The sequence below is a fragment of the Taeniopygia guttata genome, chromosome 4A (genome assembly GCF_048771995.1).
Source record: "Taeniopygia guttata chromosome 4A, bTaeGut7.mat, whole genome shotgun sequence".
Classification (NCBI taxonomy): domain Eukaryota; kingdom Metazoa; phylum Chordata; class Aves; order Passeriformes; family Estrildidae; genus Taeniopygia; species Taeniopygia guttata.
The window spans coordinates 11,417,821-11,433,210 of NC_133029.1; the positions used below are offsets into that span (position 1 = coordinate 11,417,821).

General features: G+C 39.3%; 1 protein-coding gene across 7 annotated transcripts in view; it reads right to left on the reverse strand.

Annotated features, from left to right (window-relative positions):
* Nucleotides 1-579: 579 nt before the first annotated feature.
* The window catches only part of ACSL4 (acyl-CoA synthetase long chain family member 4), a 38,246-nt gene continuing 23,435 nt past the window's right edge, over nt 580-15,390 (reverse strand). For all 7 annotated transcript variants that reach the window (XM_030272642.4, XM_012573134.5, XM_072929149.1 and 4 more), the window contains 12 exons: nt 14,412-14,521; nt 14,189-14,327; nt 12,736-12,886; nt 11,493-11,616; nt 10,671-10,742; nt 8,943-9,082; nt 8,327-8,499; nt 8,063-8,137; nt 7,666-7,857; nt 7,073-7,187; nt 6,235-6,392; nt 580-4,487 (listed from right to left, as the gene is read on the reverse strand). In XM_030272642.4, the coding sequence (XP_030128502.1) occupies nt 4,330-4,487; nt 6,235-6,392; nt 7,073-7,187; nt 7,666-7,857; nt 8,063-8,137; nt 8,327-8,499; nt 8,943-9,082; nt 10,671-10,742; nt 11,493-11,616; nt 12,736-12,886; nt 14,189-14,327; nt 14,412-14,521 (1,607 nt within the window). In that variant the 3' untranslated portion in view covers nt 580-4,329. The remainder of the gene's footprint in view (nt 4,488-6,234; nt 6,393-7,072; nt 7,188-7,665; nt 7,858-8,062; nt 8,138-8,326; nt 8,500-8,942; nt 9,083-10,670; nt 10,743-11,492; nt 11,617-12,735; nt 12,887-14,188; nt 14,328-14,411; nt 14,522-15,390) is intronic.

Here is a 15,390-nt window from a genome sequence, read left to right on the forward strand (position 1 = left end):
AAAACATGTCTCTCCCCAATAAAAGTGTAGCAAGATTCAACCTATTACAGCACCCAGTAGCAAAGCAATAGTGCAAACATTACCCTGTTTCTGTCAGAATTCATTCAAATTAAAGTATATGAAAATGGCAGGCTAAGTACAGATGTGTATTTCATATAGTCAGCCCTGGTCCTCCATAGCTGATGTACTCCTATCATAAAGCAATCACTAATCTATTTGGCAGCAACACTGAGTTTACTGGAAATGTGTTTTTTTAATCCAGGTAAGTTCACACAGAGTTTTACTCTGTCTCTTGTTTGCAATTCCTTGTAGCCAGTGACTGCAAGTTTTACTGATTGCATTTTGTAGATGACCTTTTACCATCTTATGCAAAAAACCCACCAGATGTGTTATTTTGGATCTTCAGGTGTGTAAGTTCTAGCCTTCAAAAAGGAAACTGCTTTATTGTCATGTAAATAGATCTTAGCCTTGGGGTAGGCTCAGTATGAAGGCAAAGAAACCCCACTACAGACAAAAATAACTAAGGTACAAACAAACAAAGCCAAGGTACAAACAAACAAAAACCCCAACAAAACCAAATGCATAATGAGAATTTATTTCTTGTTTTGCATGTAATTGCAGAACAACACTAATTTATTGTTAGAATACAAGTTATTTGAAACTATTGCTCTGAGATGTGGTAGATATGGTTGGGGTTTTTTTGTTTTTTCATTTTTTTTGCTAGTGAAAATGTGACCCACATTCTGAACTGATGTTCTGTTCCTTTTAGAGCAGTTCATGCTGGGGAGCTGGCAGGCAGCCCCTGCAGGTTATTCTGAGTGTTGTCAAGGGCACTGTGATTGCATGGGGTGGTTAAACACCACCTCACCTGCTCCTGAGGGTGTAACTCCTTCCTCTCCCTGTTCAGCCTTTTTATTTTTAACCCTTTCAAGGCACTTAATGACATCTGCCTGTTACAGGCAGCATTCCTGTTGTGTCATGTGCAGGACCAGTCCCTGCCAGCCCCACCAAGGGGTCTGTGCCAGGGCTGTTCCTCAAAGGCTTTGCTGAACTGTCATTGACTCCGAGGCTCTGAAGATTTTCAGTGGCAGTAATCTTGGGCAACTAGGTCAGTATTTAGTAAAGAACTGGTTTTAAATCCCATGTTTCTCTTGAAATGCCAAATTACCAATTCACTTTGAGCAAACTTAGACCCTGTTCTTTCTCCTTCCCCGGGGCCAGCTCTTTGTGCCTTTGTCAGGGTAACTGCACAGAGTTGCAGGTTAATCATCTAGTGGCATTTGCCATTCCTCCTCAGGGCAGCTAAACAACTCCAATCTTCCTTCACAGCTGAAGCTTTCTAGTGGCCCTGCTGTGGTAGTTACACTCTGCCTTTCTCTAGACAGACCATGCGTTTTTAGGTAGAGGGCCTAAATATAATCTTACACCAGATATGCCCAAACTGCATTTTGTTTCTCTTTGAACTTGTTTATTCAGTCTTCTAAGGATGATTTAAAAATTCTTAACCTGCTTTCTGAAGAACTTTCAGCATTCTGGAACCCTCAGTAGTACATTAACTTCTCTCTCACATTTCAGCCCAGCATTTGGTAACTATCACATAATGATTTTGAAATTATTTACTATCTCTTCATCTGCATCCATGTTCTTTCTTTTTAATGCAAAAATTAAACATTCTTGCTCATTCTGTTTCTTCTCCACAAGCTCTGTCACAAAAAGGATTTAGAATTCATTAAAATGAAGGCTAAAGTTCTTGCCCAACTCCCAAGGTATTTGTAAACAATCCCCATATTTGAATGCAGCCTGATGTAATCCTTCCCCTTCCTCAAAGGTGCTTGAAGAGCTGAAGGTGTAGCAAATTGCCCTCTGCAGTACATCCACCTCTAGCTCATTCCTTACAAGAAAAACCAGGCCTGGTTTTCATTACCTGAAGTATGAACTCAATGCTGCTGCTTTTTGAGATAGACTCAATTTTAGACAGAATGTGAGGCATGGAATGGGAACGATATAAAGATCTTCCCAAAACACAAACTTGTTGAACCATTTAAGTTGTATTCCACTTTTGAAATGTTAACAATGTGTTATGTGTGTACATATATTTTGAAAATAGCAATCCTTAGTCAACCAAGATACAGAAGATAAAATACACTTCATATAAATACATTCATGGTTTAAAAAAAATAGTCTTAGAACCTGCTGACAGACTCAAGTGTAAGTATCTTTCTTACATGTATTTCACTTTTGTGATACTATTAGGCTGACTAAAGGCTACTGAATAGAGACCAGTTTTAAAACATGGAAAAACTGGTACCATGACTCCAGGACCAAGTAATTTTAAAAGTTGCTACTGATATGAGAAATATTCCCTGTTGTTAAAAAACAACCATGTGTATCTTAAAAAAAAAAAAAAAAATTAGATACACTATTTCCTTGTTTCTTTTAGTGACTCTTGTAGTTCCACACACAACTGGATACCATCACCTCTGTATACCAGATTTCCTTTCTCTCTTTCCCCTTGGGGTTCTTGGAAGGTCAGCTGGCAGTGTTCTGCACTAGCAGAAAAAGTTATGCATGGTGAAGTTTGATGTTGGTCCCCAGGAGAAGGGATGCTTTACTTCAGGAGCATAGAGCCATCATTTAATTTTGCCAGAGTCTATTTTAACTGGAAAATAAACATACATATACATGCAGGAAAAGAAAAACTTGTCCTGAAATTGCAAGCTTGTGTGTTCAAGAGAAGCAATGTATAAAATCTTTTACTTTCTGTACAGTGATGATACCAAATAATTTTTTTAACCATCATATACACAACAAATGTTATGAATAGAAATCTATAAATACTCTCAAATGAATTTGCAATATAGAGCAGTTGAGGGCCACAGCTGTACAAAATGTAAGCAACATATATAAAATTATTAAGAAAGTGCAAAGTAGAACAGTATCAAGAGCCTCCACTTTTTACAGCACTTATGGTTCAAGTGTGAAGAGCTGAGAGGGATGCAGGAGTTCAGTTACAATTCAAAAGAAGACACAGTACAGGATTCGGCACACAAAATGGTGATCTATTATTAAATTATATCTTTCTCCTTCTTCACTTCTATGACTTCCAGTTAATAAGAGAACATTTTTATAATGAATTTCTGTAGAGTGATTTGTCCCTTTTTACAAGTTTCCAGGAAACAAACGTTCCCTGGCCACAGACTACTTTTCTGTAAGTAAAACAAGACCAGACAGGGAAACTCCTGTTGGTTTCTGGTTGCCTTATCATGCTTACCACAGTTAAAAGGTGAACAGAAATACCTTCCATAAAGGAATGCAGACATTTAAAACCTGATCCGCTAAGTTACATCCAGTACTCACATGTATGTGAAGGTCTAGAGAATCATTGCCCTAAAAACATCAACCACCTCTCAAAAAAACCCACCAAAACTCCTCTGAGTTTCAAGTCTGTTTAGAGACCACTGCCCATCAGTTTCACAGCTGTTTGCCAGTCCAGATGCAGGTTCTGCATTCAGGCACAGATTTCTCATCAGCACCCCCAGAGCTGTGCACATCTTAGTTTTCTTTTACACTTTGTGTCCAGTGGAAAGCTCTGCTTGAATTAAAATGCAGTGGCAATTAAAAACCTGTTTGGTGAGTTGGAAGTCGAACTAGTTAATTCAATGCTCTTGAGTGAAATTTCTTATAACTTGTTTTTAGAAAGCTTTTCAGTTCACCTTTATTTCAGTAAGTGTACTTTCTATTCTTTTGTAGGCACTGTAAATATTCAAGATATCGATGTGCAGAAGAGTCCATCCATTTTCAAGCAGTGCACTATTAGTAATCTCTAGCAAGTTCTTGACTACTGCTGTTGTCTTGGTTTTGTTTTTAAATAGAGAAGGGTAGACATTAGATACTCCTTTTACCTCCTTGCTAGAGGGAAGTATGTTATTACAAGTGTCTTATTATGACAGAATAATCACCAAAATTACATTGTTTTTCCCTCTTTGAGATATAGGCCAGACTTCAGCACAAGTTAAAGAGAAGTTGTAAGCAGTCTGAATGTGCTAGAGAAACAATAAAATTACCTGGTCACACTGCTTCACATAATGATGTCTGTCTCAAAACTGGAGATGATCACACAAAACTCTATGAAGACCATCAGTGTCTAATCTGCTAACAATTAAGAATTTGGAGTCTAAGATATTCTCTGTTTTACTTGATAGAGATTATAGAAACAGTTGTCCATTTGGTGGGTTTTTTTTGAACGTGTGATATCTACAGTACACACAGACATCCAAAACTGAGGCATGAGAAGGAACCACCTGCAGAGCTGCCAGGGCAGCAGAGCTGTTATTTGCCTCCGTACATTCTCTCAATGTCGTTGAGGTAATGGTTTTTCAGTTCTTTCCTTTTCAGCTTGAAAGCGTCTGTTACCAGCCCAGTCTCGGGGGTCCAGGGCTCAGGGCTTAACCGCACCTTGATGGGGATTTCAAACCTTTCTAATTTCACTGCAGGGACAAGAACAAAGAAAAGCACGACTGTGATTACAAAGCCAAATGAAATACTAATTCATGTTCCCTAAAAATCTGGTCAGCACCCTGTAGCTTGTATAATATGCTGTCCTACTTCATGAAATAACCTTACAGAAGGACCACAGGCAAATTTCATCCTGTCCCAACTCTGAGTGCTGGTTAGTGTGTAAATACTCTTATACACTCTGTGTATGACAATGCAAAATCTAAAGCCTGAAACAAATGACTGAGTAGCCTGAAGTTCTGAGACTACTATCACAAAAGCATACACTGAAATCTACAGCTGTACATTCATTACAGGAATGGAATAACTAGTTAACTCAGACTAGCTGGGCATGCTTCATATTTCAATTATAATGAAGTACTTGTGCACTTTCCCTGGTTGAATGTTTCTTTCCTATATTTTTCATTCCTAAAAGTTTGTTTAGAGTTCAAAACAAAGGGACTTCTTTGTATTTTTGTTACATTAGCAACTTACTTTCCCTTGAGCTGGAAGCAATGGCTTGGCTCATGCACAACCTCACTGCAACCAAGGCTGCTTCTCTCCTTGCACAGGTAATAGCCCAAAAGGGGGGAGCAAGGGAGGGGGAAGGAGGGAAGGGCAGGAGCAGCAGGAACAGCACAGGGAGCTGCTGCATGTGCCCAGTACCACTTGGAGTTTGCTACCAGCTCCTGCAGGTAGGCTGGGAATGGGATCCACAGCCATGGACTTGCAAGTGAATTCCAGCACAGCCTCTGGGGAGCAGCAGCTCCTCTGCCTTTCTAACTTCAGCTGCTATCAGGATGTGCTGCTGCCTCTCACTCAGATGTGTGCCTGCTCACAATGAAGGTGCAGCTGCTCTGCTAAGAATGTAGGACTACCTCTTAAAATGAGTTTTGAAAAAAGTTTCACATAAATTAGTTGTATCTCAATAGTAGATTACTATCTAGAAGGCAGAAATAATGTATAAGCAAAGGGTTTAAGTACACAAAGCTATATGGACAGTAATTTGCCCAATTCATGATAAAAAACCCCAGGATTAAAGTGTTTAAACCTAAGCCTTAACCATATGGGTTGATTTTTTTTTTTCAAGGTACGACTTAACAGTGCCTTTCATCCTTGTTTTCCCATTTTCAAAAGGCAGATCCTCCTCTCTGTTTGAAAGTGCTTAGAATGTGCTTAAGTGCAGCTTTTACTGCTTCCTTGTATGAAGTGCCAAATGCTTTAGAGACTTTCTTCCCCACTGAGTTAGTTCATTTTTTGTCTTGTAAAGGACTGATGACAATTTTGATCGTTCAGTACCACAGCAAGGAGTAGCAAGCTTTTAAGCCTCTAAAACCACAAGGATCATGTCTGTTCAAAGCTGTAGGGAACAAAGTTGTGTGGGGAAAAAATGCTTTGAAATCTCTTGCTTAACCAGTTTTCTTGCCAGTAAATGTCTTGCAACCTTTCTTCCAATTAATGGCTCTTTTGGACCTTATTTTAACCATATTAGACAAGAAACTTGTCTCCCAAATTTAGCTGGAAAAAACCTTCAGATATTTTGTAAAAAATACAATCAATACAACCAGATTTATGTCAATTCCTGGGATAATACACAATAATTTTGTGTGGTCTTTGCCTCAAGAAACCATTAAGTTTTGGCAGATACAGAGAAACTGGAAGGAGGAGCAGTTAGTGAGGATAATGGCAGTTTTTGCTGGATAAGCCCCCATGGCCAGCAGGCTGTGCTGTGGTACTTACTCTTGTTTGCTACTTCTTTAATCTCTTGCAGTATTTCTGCTTCCATTGTAGGATTGTTACAAATGTCCACCCAGCTTCCACTGATGCCCTTCTGCTCAGCCAGTGCTGTCAGCTTCTTCTGGTTAGGGACCACAAAACTGATCACGTAGGACTGGTCACTACACAGAGCGGCAGAGAAGGAAGGAAAAAAGGTTCAGTCAAGATTTCCATTTCAGGGTGTAAATTACCTGCTGCTGGACCCACAAATGCCCAGGTTATTCCACCATACAGAACCCTTCTTGTGCATTAAGTCTTCACAACTGAAGTCTTATCAAGCAGATATTCCAAGCTGGTTTACAACATTAGGTTTGATCAGAATGAGGCTTTGCTGTCATTTCACTCACACATGTCTCAGTTTAGCTCCCCAGCTAGACCCGGGGTTTAACCACTTCTCTGCAGTTCCCCCTCACATAGACAGAGAGGGGAATATATTTGAACTAATTTCCAAAACTCACTGGAAAGCTTTGGATCAGGTGCAAAGTGTCCAGATTAACTTTTCACTGGTATTCTGACAGACAGAACACATGCCAAATATAACAATATATAATGATATATACTTTTATAGGGAAGGGATGGGATGGAACAGAAGCATATCTGGATAGGAAAAATGCCAACAGAAAAACAAGTAATTTCTTTAGCTTTTAGGGAATCTGGAAAGCTGTTCTTCTTCAGACATGTCTGTAACTTGTACTCTGATGGAGAGGGTTATTAGAAGGAAACCATGGAAAACTAGAGTTGGATTAGAGAAGTGGATCAGAGCCTGTACTTCATGTTTACTCTAAGTTAATGCCACTCTTACCTTTTGGCATAAGCACAGATATTGTCAATCAATGGGCAGTTCTTCAGTGCTGCCTCAACTTTGCCCAGAGATACATATTCTCCTGCTTGTAGCTTTACCAAGTCCTTCTTACGATCTAAAGTCAGGGGAAGGGAAAAAAAGAAAACTTTGTTTCCTTTAAACTTAAGCATTTCCACAGACTCACCTCCATACATACCACCTGCGTATTTCGTGCTACACCAGATCTTAAAGGACAAGTTTTAAAGCAGCTAATAGCTGCCAAATATTAAAATTTCTGTAAAAAATGTTCTAGCAGTACACTTCTTGTCACACAGATTGTAGGAAATTACTCTGATTCCAAACCTTAATCTTGTATTTATTCTTTAAAGTCCATGTGCTAAATTTAGATGATGATAATGTCACAGGAAATGGTATCACTTCCAAAATCTTACTACAGCTATGAGGCCTTTTGGAAATGTGTTTTACAGCAATTCTGTAAATAGGTAACCTTAAGCAGATTAGCCCAGGCAAAGCCAACAGTATTAATAACATGTTTGTAATTATGGTTAGTCAATACTTTGTAATATATTAAGGTATCAAAAATTGAGACCCACCTATGATCTGCAGACACCCATCTGGATGAAATTCCCCAATATCTCCTGTACAGAACCACCTCTGGCCATTCTCATCAACAGAAAACTCTTCTGTTGTCTTCTCTTCATTTTTAAAATATCCCATGGAGACGTTGGGTCCACCAATTATAATTTCTCCTCTAGGATTAGGCTTGTCTTTATTAGTATAGCCTCCTGAAAACAACACAGTCCCAAGCAATTATTTTAAACTTATATACACTTCTGCCAAGCAAATACTTTGAAACTTCACTTTGAAGCTAAAGCACACTAACTGATGACTATTATCAAAGAAAGAAAATTTCTTCATATGCTACACCTAGCTAAGCAGCTAGGCAGAGGCTAAATGAATTAGTAAAATCAGAACAATTACTACTCTCACCTTCTTGCCAGTCTCTCAGTTTTATTTCACAACAAATAAGAGGAGCTCCAACTCTGCCAGTGCTATAATCAGCAACTTAGGGAGAAAACAAGAAAGAAAAACAAGATTTTTTGTTATTTACAATATGAATAGGGTGTATCTTATCTCAAGTTACTTTACTGCAGAACTACAGCTGCAGTTTTGATTTGTTTTTAAAAAACTAAGAATCACCAAACACCCATACATATTTCTGAACTTATGTATTTCCACAGGTGTTTTAACTACCTTCTGTAATGGTTCCAGCTCCACACGTTTCTGTCAGTCCATAGCCCTGACCAACAGGACAGCAGAAACAGATGTTCATGAATCTTTGTGTTTGAGGTGAGAGTGGTGCTCCTCCAGAAAGCATCATTCGGACATTCCCTCCCAGCAGGGCCTTTACTTTTTTAAACAATAGTCTTGAAAGAAGGCAAAAATAATTAAAAATTATTCACTTAGCTCACTCTTGTAAGAGGACACAAACCACCTTCCTTCCTTCCTATCTGGAACCCCTAAGAAAATAACTTTTTCCCAGAATTTAGTAGACAGCAGGGCTAATCCAAACCCATTACCTCTTGTGTAACACTTGAGGCAGATTTCCTGTAGCTTAACAAACATTCCAATTTTATCACTTAAAAAAAAGCAGCGCAATGAAAATGAACCAGCCAGCTGTTGGGAAGATTAGTCATTACCATGAAATGTCTTAGCTGTTTCCAGTAAGAACTTGGACTACCTCAGTTACTCATTAGGTGCTACTTGCATGTCAGATGAGAACTGTCTGACAGCTCAGAGGATCAATCTTTTAGACTCTCCTAACAGATCCCAAGGCAAAAGGCACCCGTGGCCCCTGAATGCTACTTACATGTTACACAGAGGTGCATCATATCCCCTCTTGATCTGCTCCAATTTGTAGTCATAGCCTATCTTGAACAGAGTTCTCTGGATATAGTTCATCTCTTGAACTTTACTCATGACATTTTTGTAAATTCTGTCCATTATTTCCTACAAAGTGTTAAAAAAAAAGGAAAATCACCACATGGGACAGACTAGCGTGTGTAAATCAAATCCCATGTCATAAGTAACCACCCCCCCATTATTCCTTCCTTTAAAATGGATAATAAGAGTGGAAATCTTTGCATCATGGGGGTAGGCAGTGCTTATGTGCAATGCTTTTAACATGTGATTGATGAGCCAATTTATAGACCACTGCAGCTTGGAGCTATTTACACCTGAACCTGTACTTAAACTGTGACAAACTGATTTAGAAAATTTAAAATTCAAGTTTAACTCAATCTCTTTGCTAAAGGTTGGTAAATTCCCCTCAAGGCGTGTCCTGCTTGGGAGTGCTGATGCTGTACTTTATCCACAGCAACTGTTAAGTGCAAGGGAATGAACGAAGAATTCATTGCACCATTTCCTTTTCCAAGAGAGCTCTTCAACTTTCAGAGAAATGTGGTTGCAGTAATTCTAATTATCTGACAAACATCCACCACAATTCTGTCACAGACCAGAGATTAATTCCCATTAAAATAATAAGCTTATGGTCACACTAATACACAGAACCTAAAACATTGTTCAGGCTGGTGAAGTATTTAATAGAAGTTTAAAGATTGGCTCCTTCAAGTTTGTTTTGGAGCATAATGTTTTGAAGTATTTATGTGCTTTCTCTCCATGTAACAAATAAAAATGGATATTTTCTAAAAGGTTGGAGTTCTCAGACATACTTTTTGTCACTTTGAAGACAACCAAGTCTCTTTATGTGCTTATGATTTTATAAAACAAAAGAATGCACGTGACTAAATTGATTTTAAAACTCTTGGCTAATCTAAGATGTTGCAGAAAAACCAGATCCAACCAAAACTCAGTATTCCTAAATTAGATTAAATGCTCCTACTCACTCTCACCACCATGTGGCACCACCCAGTGCTACTAGTTTTTGAGCCACAGGTGTGACAGGATCCTAAAAGCACCTGTGATGGCAGCACATGTGGGGAGGGCCTTGGCACCAGAAAGACACAAACATTTCTGGAGTTTCTGGATAGCACCACAGCCTTGTGGAGTGCAGGAGCTCAGAGCAGCAACCTGCAGAAGCAAGAGGAGTTCCAGGAGTGATCTCCACATCACTCCTTCCTCTGAGAGAAGGCCAAGCCCGGCCTGCTAACCCTGAGAACAGCAAGAGAGACTCAGCCTTGGTGTTACCTTGACTTGCTAAATCTGTGACTGAGCCAAATGCCCATATCCTTCCAGTGGATTCCCTCTTGGCCAGAACCACCCTCTTTGTCCCTGTGCAAAAAGGAGTTCCAGACTCTGACTGTATCCTACTGTTGTGTCAGTAGCCCAGTAAAACACCACTTGTAACTACTGAAATATTGACAGGCTTGGATCAAAAAGGATCTTGGCTTTAGTACAGGCAGACTCTTGTGTTCATCTGCAGCATCAGTTCAATCCCCCAACAGCTGGAATGTCTGTGTTTTCTCTTATTAGTGACAGTTACTTATGTGTGAAGAGCAAAACATGCTAGTAAATACTTTTTCTAGCATAAAAGAGACAGAACTTTTTTTGCTGGACATATCTACTTCTGCATACTTACAGGCACAGCTGCCATCAGTGTAGGCTTAAGTACAGTACAGTCTCCTTTGCTTCCCTTCTTAATTTTACTTGACTGTAATAAGGAAAATATGTCAGTTAATGAAGCAGAAAACAAAACAGTGCTTGAAAACTAAAGGGCTAATGAAAGGAGGAAATATATTAGCATATATTTTGTTTAAATATCTTCCCCTGTTCCTGTGTTATTTTCCCCTCATTGTTCAGGCAAGGGTAATGATTAACATCTATTTCAACCAAAATACTCAATCTTTTACAGGTTCACTTTGTTTATCTTTCTCTTACTTCCTCCCTCTAGTACTTGCTTTTTCCTCCATCTTCCTTTGGGAGCTTGTTTTGCTTGATGCAAATCTCTCTACAAGCAAAACATACAGAGGTATCTATTCTGGCTTAATTTATTCCTATTTATCTGAATTGTTAAAGGGAAAAAGGCAAAGGACTAAATAGAAGATCTGCAATAAGTGGATAAAGAACTGATAAAGTGAGACCAAAACTTAAGATCACTTTAAACAGTTCAGCTGATCTATTAAGAGCTGTTCTTACCCTGTTATCCAGTGGATAACACTACAGGCATTTATTAGGATTGCTTTTAGATTTCCTAAGTATCATAAATCAAAGGTTTTAATAAAATGTATATGGTACAACGTACTGCTGCTGTTCACCAGGAATATTAATTTGCATAATTTTCTGAAAAAAATTTACATTTCTGAAGTGTACCATATACATCAGTATTTCTTTACTGAAGGAGGAAGCTGAACAGGCTGCAAAATCTGCAGTTTGCTCCCCACCTTGCTCTGCTAGCCCTCACCTGATCTGAGAGAGTGAGAGGAGAGGAGTAACCGATCCTGCAGCCGTAGGTGATGCAGGAAACTTCTGCTGTCAGTTCTAACACATGGGCCAGAGGCAAATAACCAATGTAAGTGTCCTTGGGTCTGGAAAAGAAAAAATAATTAGCCATGAGTCACAAGTGGACTGAAAATACCATTTAACCATTTTGTTGTGTGCTTAGTTATTACTTTTTGATTGACCTGGATCCCAGGTGAGCTTATTTTCCTGCACACAAGATGGGTGTGATTTCAGCCACAGTATATAAACAAAGTGGGGAAATCTGCCCTTACTGAAATCAGTATAAATTATAGGATTTGCCTTGTTTTCTAAGAAACTCTGATTCCTTAGTCCTTTAATGCTATTTCCTCTCCTTGTGGGAGGTTTCATTTCAGTTATGAAATAATTACACTTTAAAATAATGACCAGTGATTTACAAAGCCCTGTCAGTCATCATCTTCTAGGATACATTGCTAGAAAGAGAGCTGCTTACTCAAGTATTAAGGCTGGTTTCAGAAAGTAATTGCTCAGAGATTTCTCAGCAAGAACCTTAGAGCTGTCACTGAACAGCAGCTTTCAGCACCAAGCCAGAACTGGGTTTATATCCTCTCACAACAGTTGTCTGGCAACAGGGCTTATTTCAGCTATTGAGCCTTTTGTGAATGCAGAGACAAATAGACACTTCCAGGAAAAACCTCCTCAAAACATTATTGTGAAGGAATCTGCACTTGGTTTTATTGTTGTGAGTGCATAATTTCTTACTTTCCTGCTCTTTCAGTGAGCTGTGCTTGATCAGATTCTGCAGCACGTGCACCCAGAGCGGTGTCTCCAGGTCACTGAAGTGTTGGGCTCTGACATGCTTACTAAACTGATCCTAGGTGCCTGAAAATATCTAAAAACATTTCCCAAGTTGCACTAGAGGAGGAATCTCTTATCTAGTGGTATCATCTGATACTCAAAAAGTGCAAAAATCCATCATAGGCTTAGAGCTAAGGGTAATAATAATAAAAAAAGCAATAGCATGTGAGAAAACAGCTAGAAGGACGTCTTTTTCAAGCAAGGGAAGTTCACACACACAAGACATATTTCTTATAGATTAAAAAGTACTGGCCTCACAATAACATGAAGAAACTTGATAACACAATGCCAGCAGCAGACTCTATAAATGAGACACTTTTGGAGGTTGTTTTATCTCTCTGTGCACAAGACAACGAAGTGTTTCTTACCCCAGTCCAGGTATTCTCTCACACTGTCCTGTCATTCCAGCTATTAAGTTTTTATGCATCATCATCACTCCTTTGGGTCTCCCAGTAGAGCCACTGGTGTACATTACTAAAGCCAAGTCTGTAGGAACAGGTCTGCTTGGCAGAATGCTTGCTACAAAATTCAGGAGAAAAACTGTTATTTATTCTTATATACTTTCTAAATTATTTCTGTAATTAATCATTGTGAAAATGTCTGTAATCAGTGTGAAACAGGTCCTTCATGGAAGGCCAGCACAGCAAGCTGTTGCATGGTCAGTGCTGGAGAAAGTTGTCATCTGGTTCTAAGAGGAAGAGAGGGAAGGCAAATTTTGAAAGGAATGATGAGTATTTAAGCATCTACACAATTTAGGTGACACTTTTGTCATTGTGGTTTATAGCTGACGAAGTTTCATAGAAGGAGCCTTCTGAAAACCAAATAAAACTGTCAAAGGCAGTAAAGGGAGAGAATACAGTGCTGATCATAAACAGCAAGTTGGGTAAAAAAAGCAAAAAAAGAACACTTCAAAAATCTGCAAGTCAGCTTTTCTGTCCATCAGTCTTTCAAAGCCAAGGTTATACAGGTAAGATTCCTTTTAACTCCCCTCAAACCTCACAATTTAAAAAAAAATTTAATTAAACCTTCCACAGGTAAGCTGCAGGTTTAGTAGAAAAGTAGTTAGCTTAAAACACTTGACTTCTGATTTTTGTTTTAGTCCTCTTTATTCTCAGGATGACAAGCACCAGCTTCCATGGCTTTCACAAGGTCTGCAAGGAAGCAGGCTTTTCAGAGACTAAGAATAAGAAAAAACACCCATTAGGGTCACTGCAGGTCTGTATCAGCACCTCAGGCTGATCAGAGATAAGCAGCTGTAATGAATGTGTGTTTCCCAAAGCTCCTTTGCCAGTTTATCTCCTCCTTTATTCCAGAGAGAGTCATGGTTAATTACAGACTGCTGATGTAAGAACAGATCATCAGGGTTGGGTTTTCCTTACTTAAAGATGTTTACAGTCACTCCTGGCTGCCCAATGGAGCAAGGAATGTAACTGTTATTCCTCTAGCCTTAAGTGCTTTTTCTCCTCTTTTCTAATAAATAATAGTGACAGTAAGATAAATAAAAGATAAGAGTAGCAGAAAATGAAACATTAAACCAATTTATATTTCATTTCCTAAAACAAAGATGAAGTATTAAATAATTCTGCTTATGGCTTAGAAGCAAAAAACAAAGTTTTATCCTGACACATGTGACACATGAACAAAATATATGATTTTTGTCTATTTAAAGGGAAGTGGAATATGAACTGGCAACTTGCCAGTGCCTTTGTGGGTAACAAAGGCCATCCTTTTCTGGGTGGGTGGTTTTCTGCTACACATCCCTCTTAACCCAGGTGCTAACACTGCTTGATTAGCCAGTCCTCTGTGAAGTTATTCACTTACAGTTTTCTGGTTTAGCTCCCAGCTCTTCTACTGCTTGCATGCTATGAATCTCCACATTTTCAGGGTATTCTGATTTATTGACAGTCTTCTTGTCCACATAAATGATACGTTTCAGACAGGAAACTTGTGGCAGTGCAGTCTATGGAAGAGAAATGAAATGTTTAGTAGTGTACTGACTGAACTGTAGGGTTGCTTATAGCAGGTGAAGATAATACCAAATTACCTTAAGTTTGCTCTCAAGGAGTTCCACACTCGTGACCAGATATGACGCTCCACACTCGTTGAGACCATAGGTCACTGCCTCTTCCCCCAGGGTGGCATAGAGAGTGACAACTGTCACAGGGATGGGAGAGGACATGAAAGAAGGGTAAAAGTAAAACTAAATGCAAAAGCTCTTGCTTTATCTTACTGAAAAGTACTCAACTGGGAATTTTCTAATTTGGAAATAAAACAGCTTTTGATTTTTCCACATCAGAAATTTTATGGCACAAGAGACTTCTGGAAGAAGGACGACAGCTGGGCAAGAAGCATGTCCTTACCGAGAGTGTGGTCAGTTACTGGAACATGGTTCCTAGAGAGATGGTTGATGCCCAAGACTGTCACTGTTTAGGAGGCCTTTGAACAATGCTCTAGAATGTAACTTTTAGTCAGCCCTGAAGTGGTCAGGCAGTTGGAAGGAACCTATAATGGTCATCTACATCCTCCCGAAATAATTGTGCTTTTTCTATAGCAGAAATTATCAGAACAAACAGATGCACCAAACCCCAACAATAATGTACAAAGCAATCCCAGAGTAAGTACCTAAGAGCAGGTGTTCTGCCCCTGAGCTCTCTGCAACCCAACTCAGGAGCAGAGGTAACACTCAGACAATACAGGGCACCAGCTTCAAGCTGGCACAGCTACAGGCAGCTCTTTGCACACTGTCAGCTGCTTTCCTTGCTCCCATGGAATTAGTGATGGCAGCAAGACAGAGAATCAGGCTAAGGAATCAGACTGTTTTTCACACTGCCAGATTATTTGTAACCCAGACTGGCTAGAGGAATGCCATTAAGTGCCTCCCAGGCACAATAGAGTTCACCTCTCCCCCATTCTCTCTCTACTGAAAAAAACCCTTCTTTAGTATCATTTGCTATCTCAAACTGTAACCCCCAAAGACCATTAAAGGAATTTAACAGAGCTGTGAGACAGGGTTTACGCAGCAC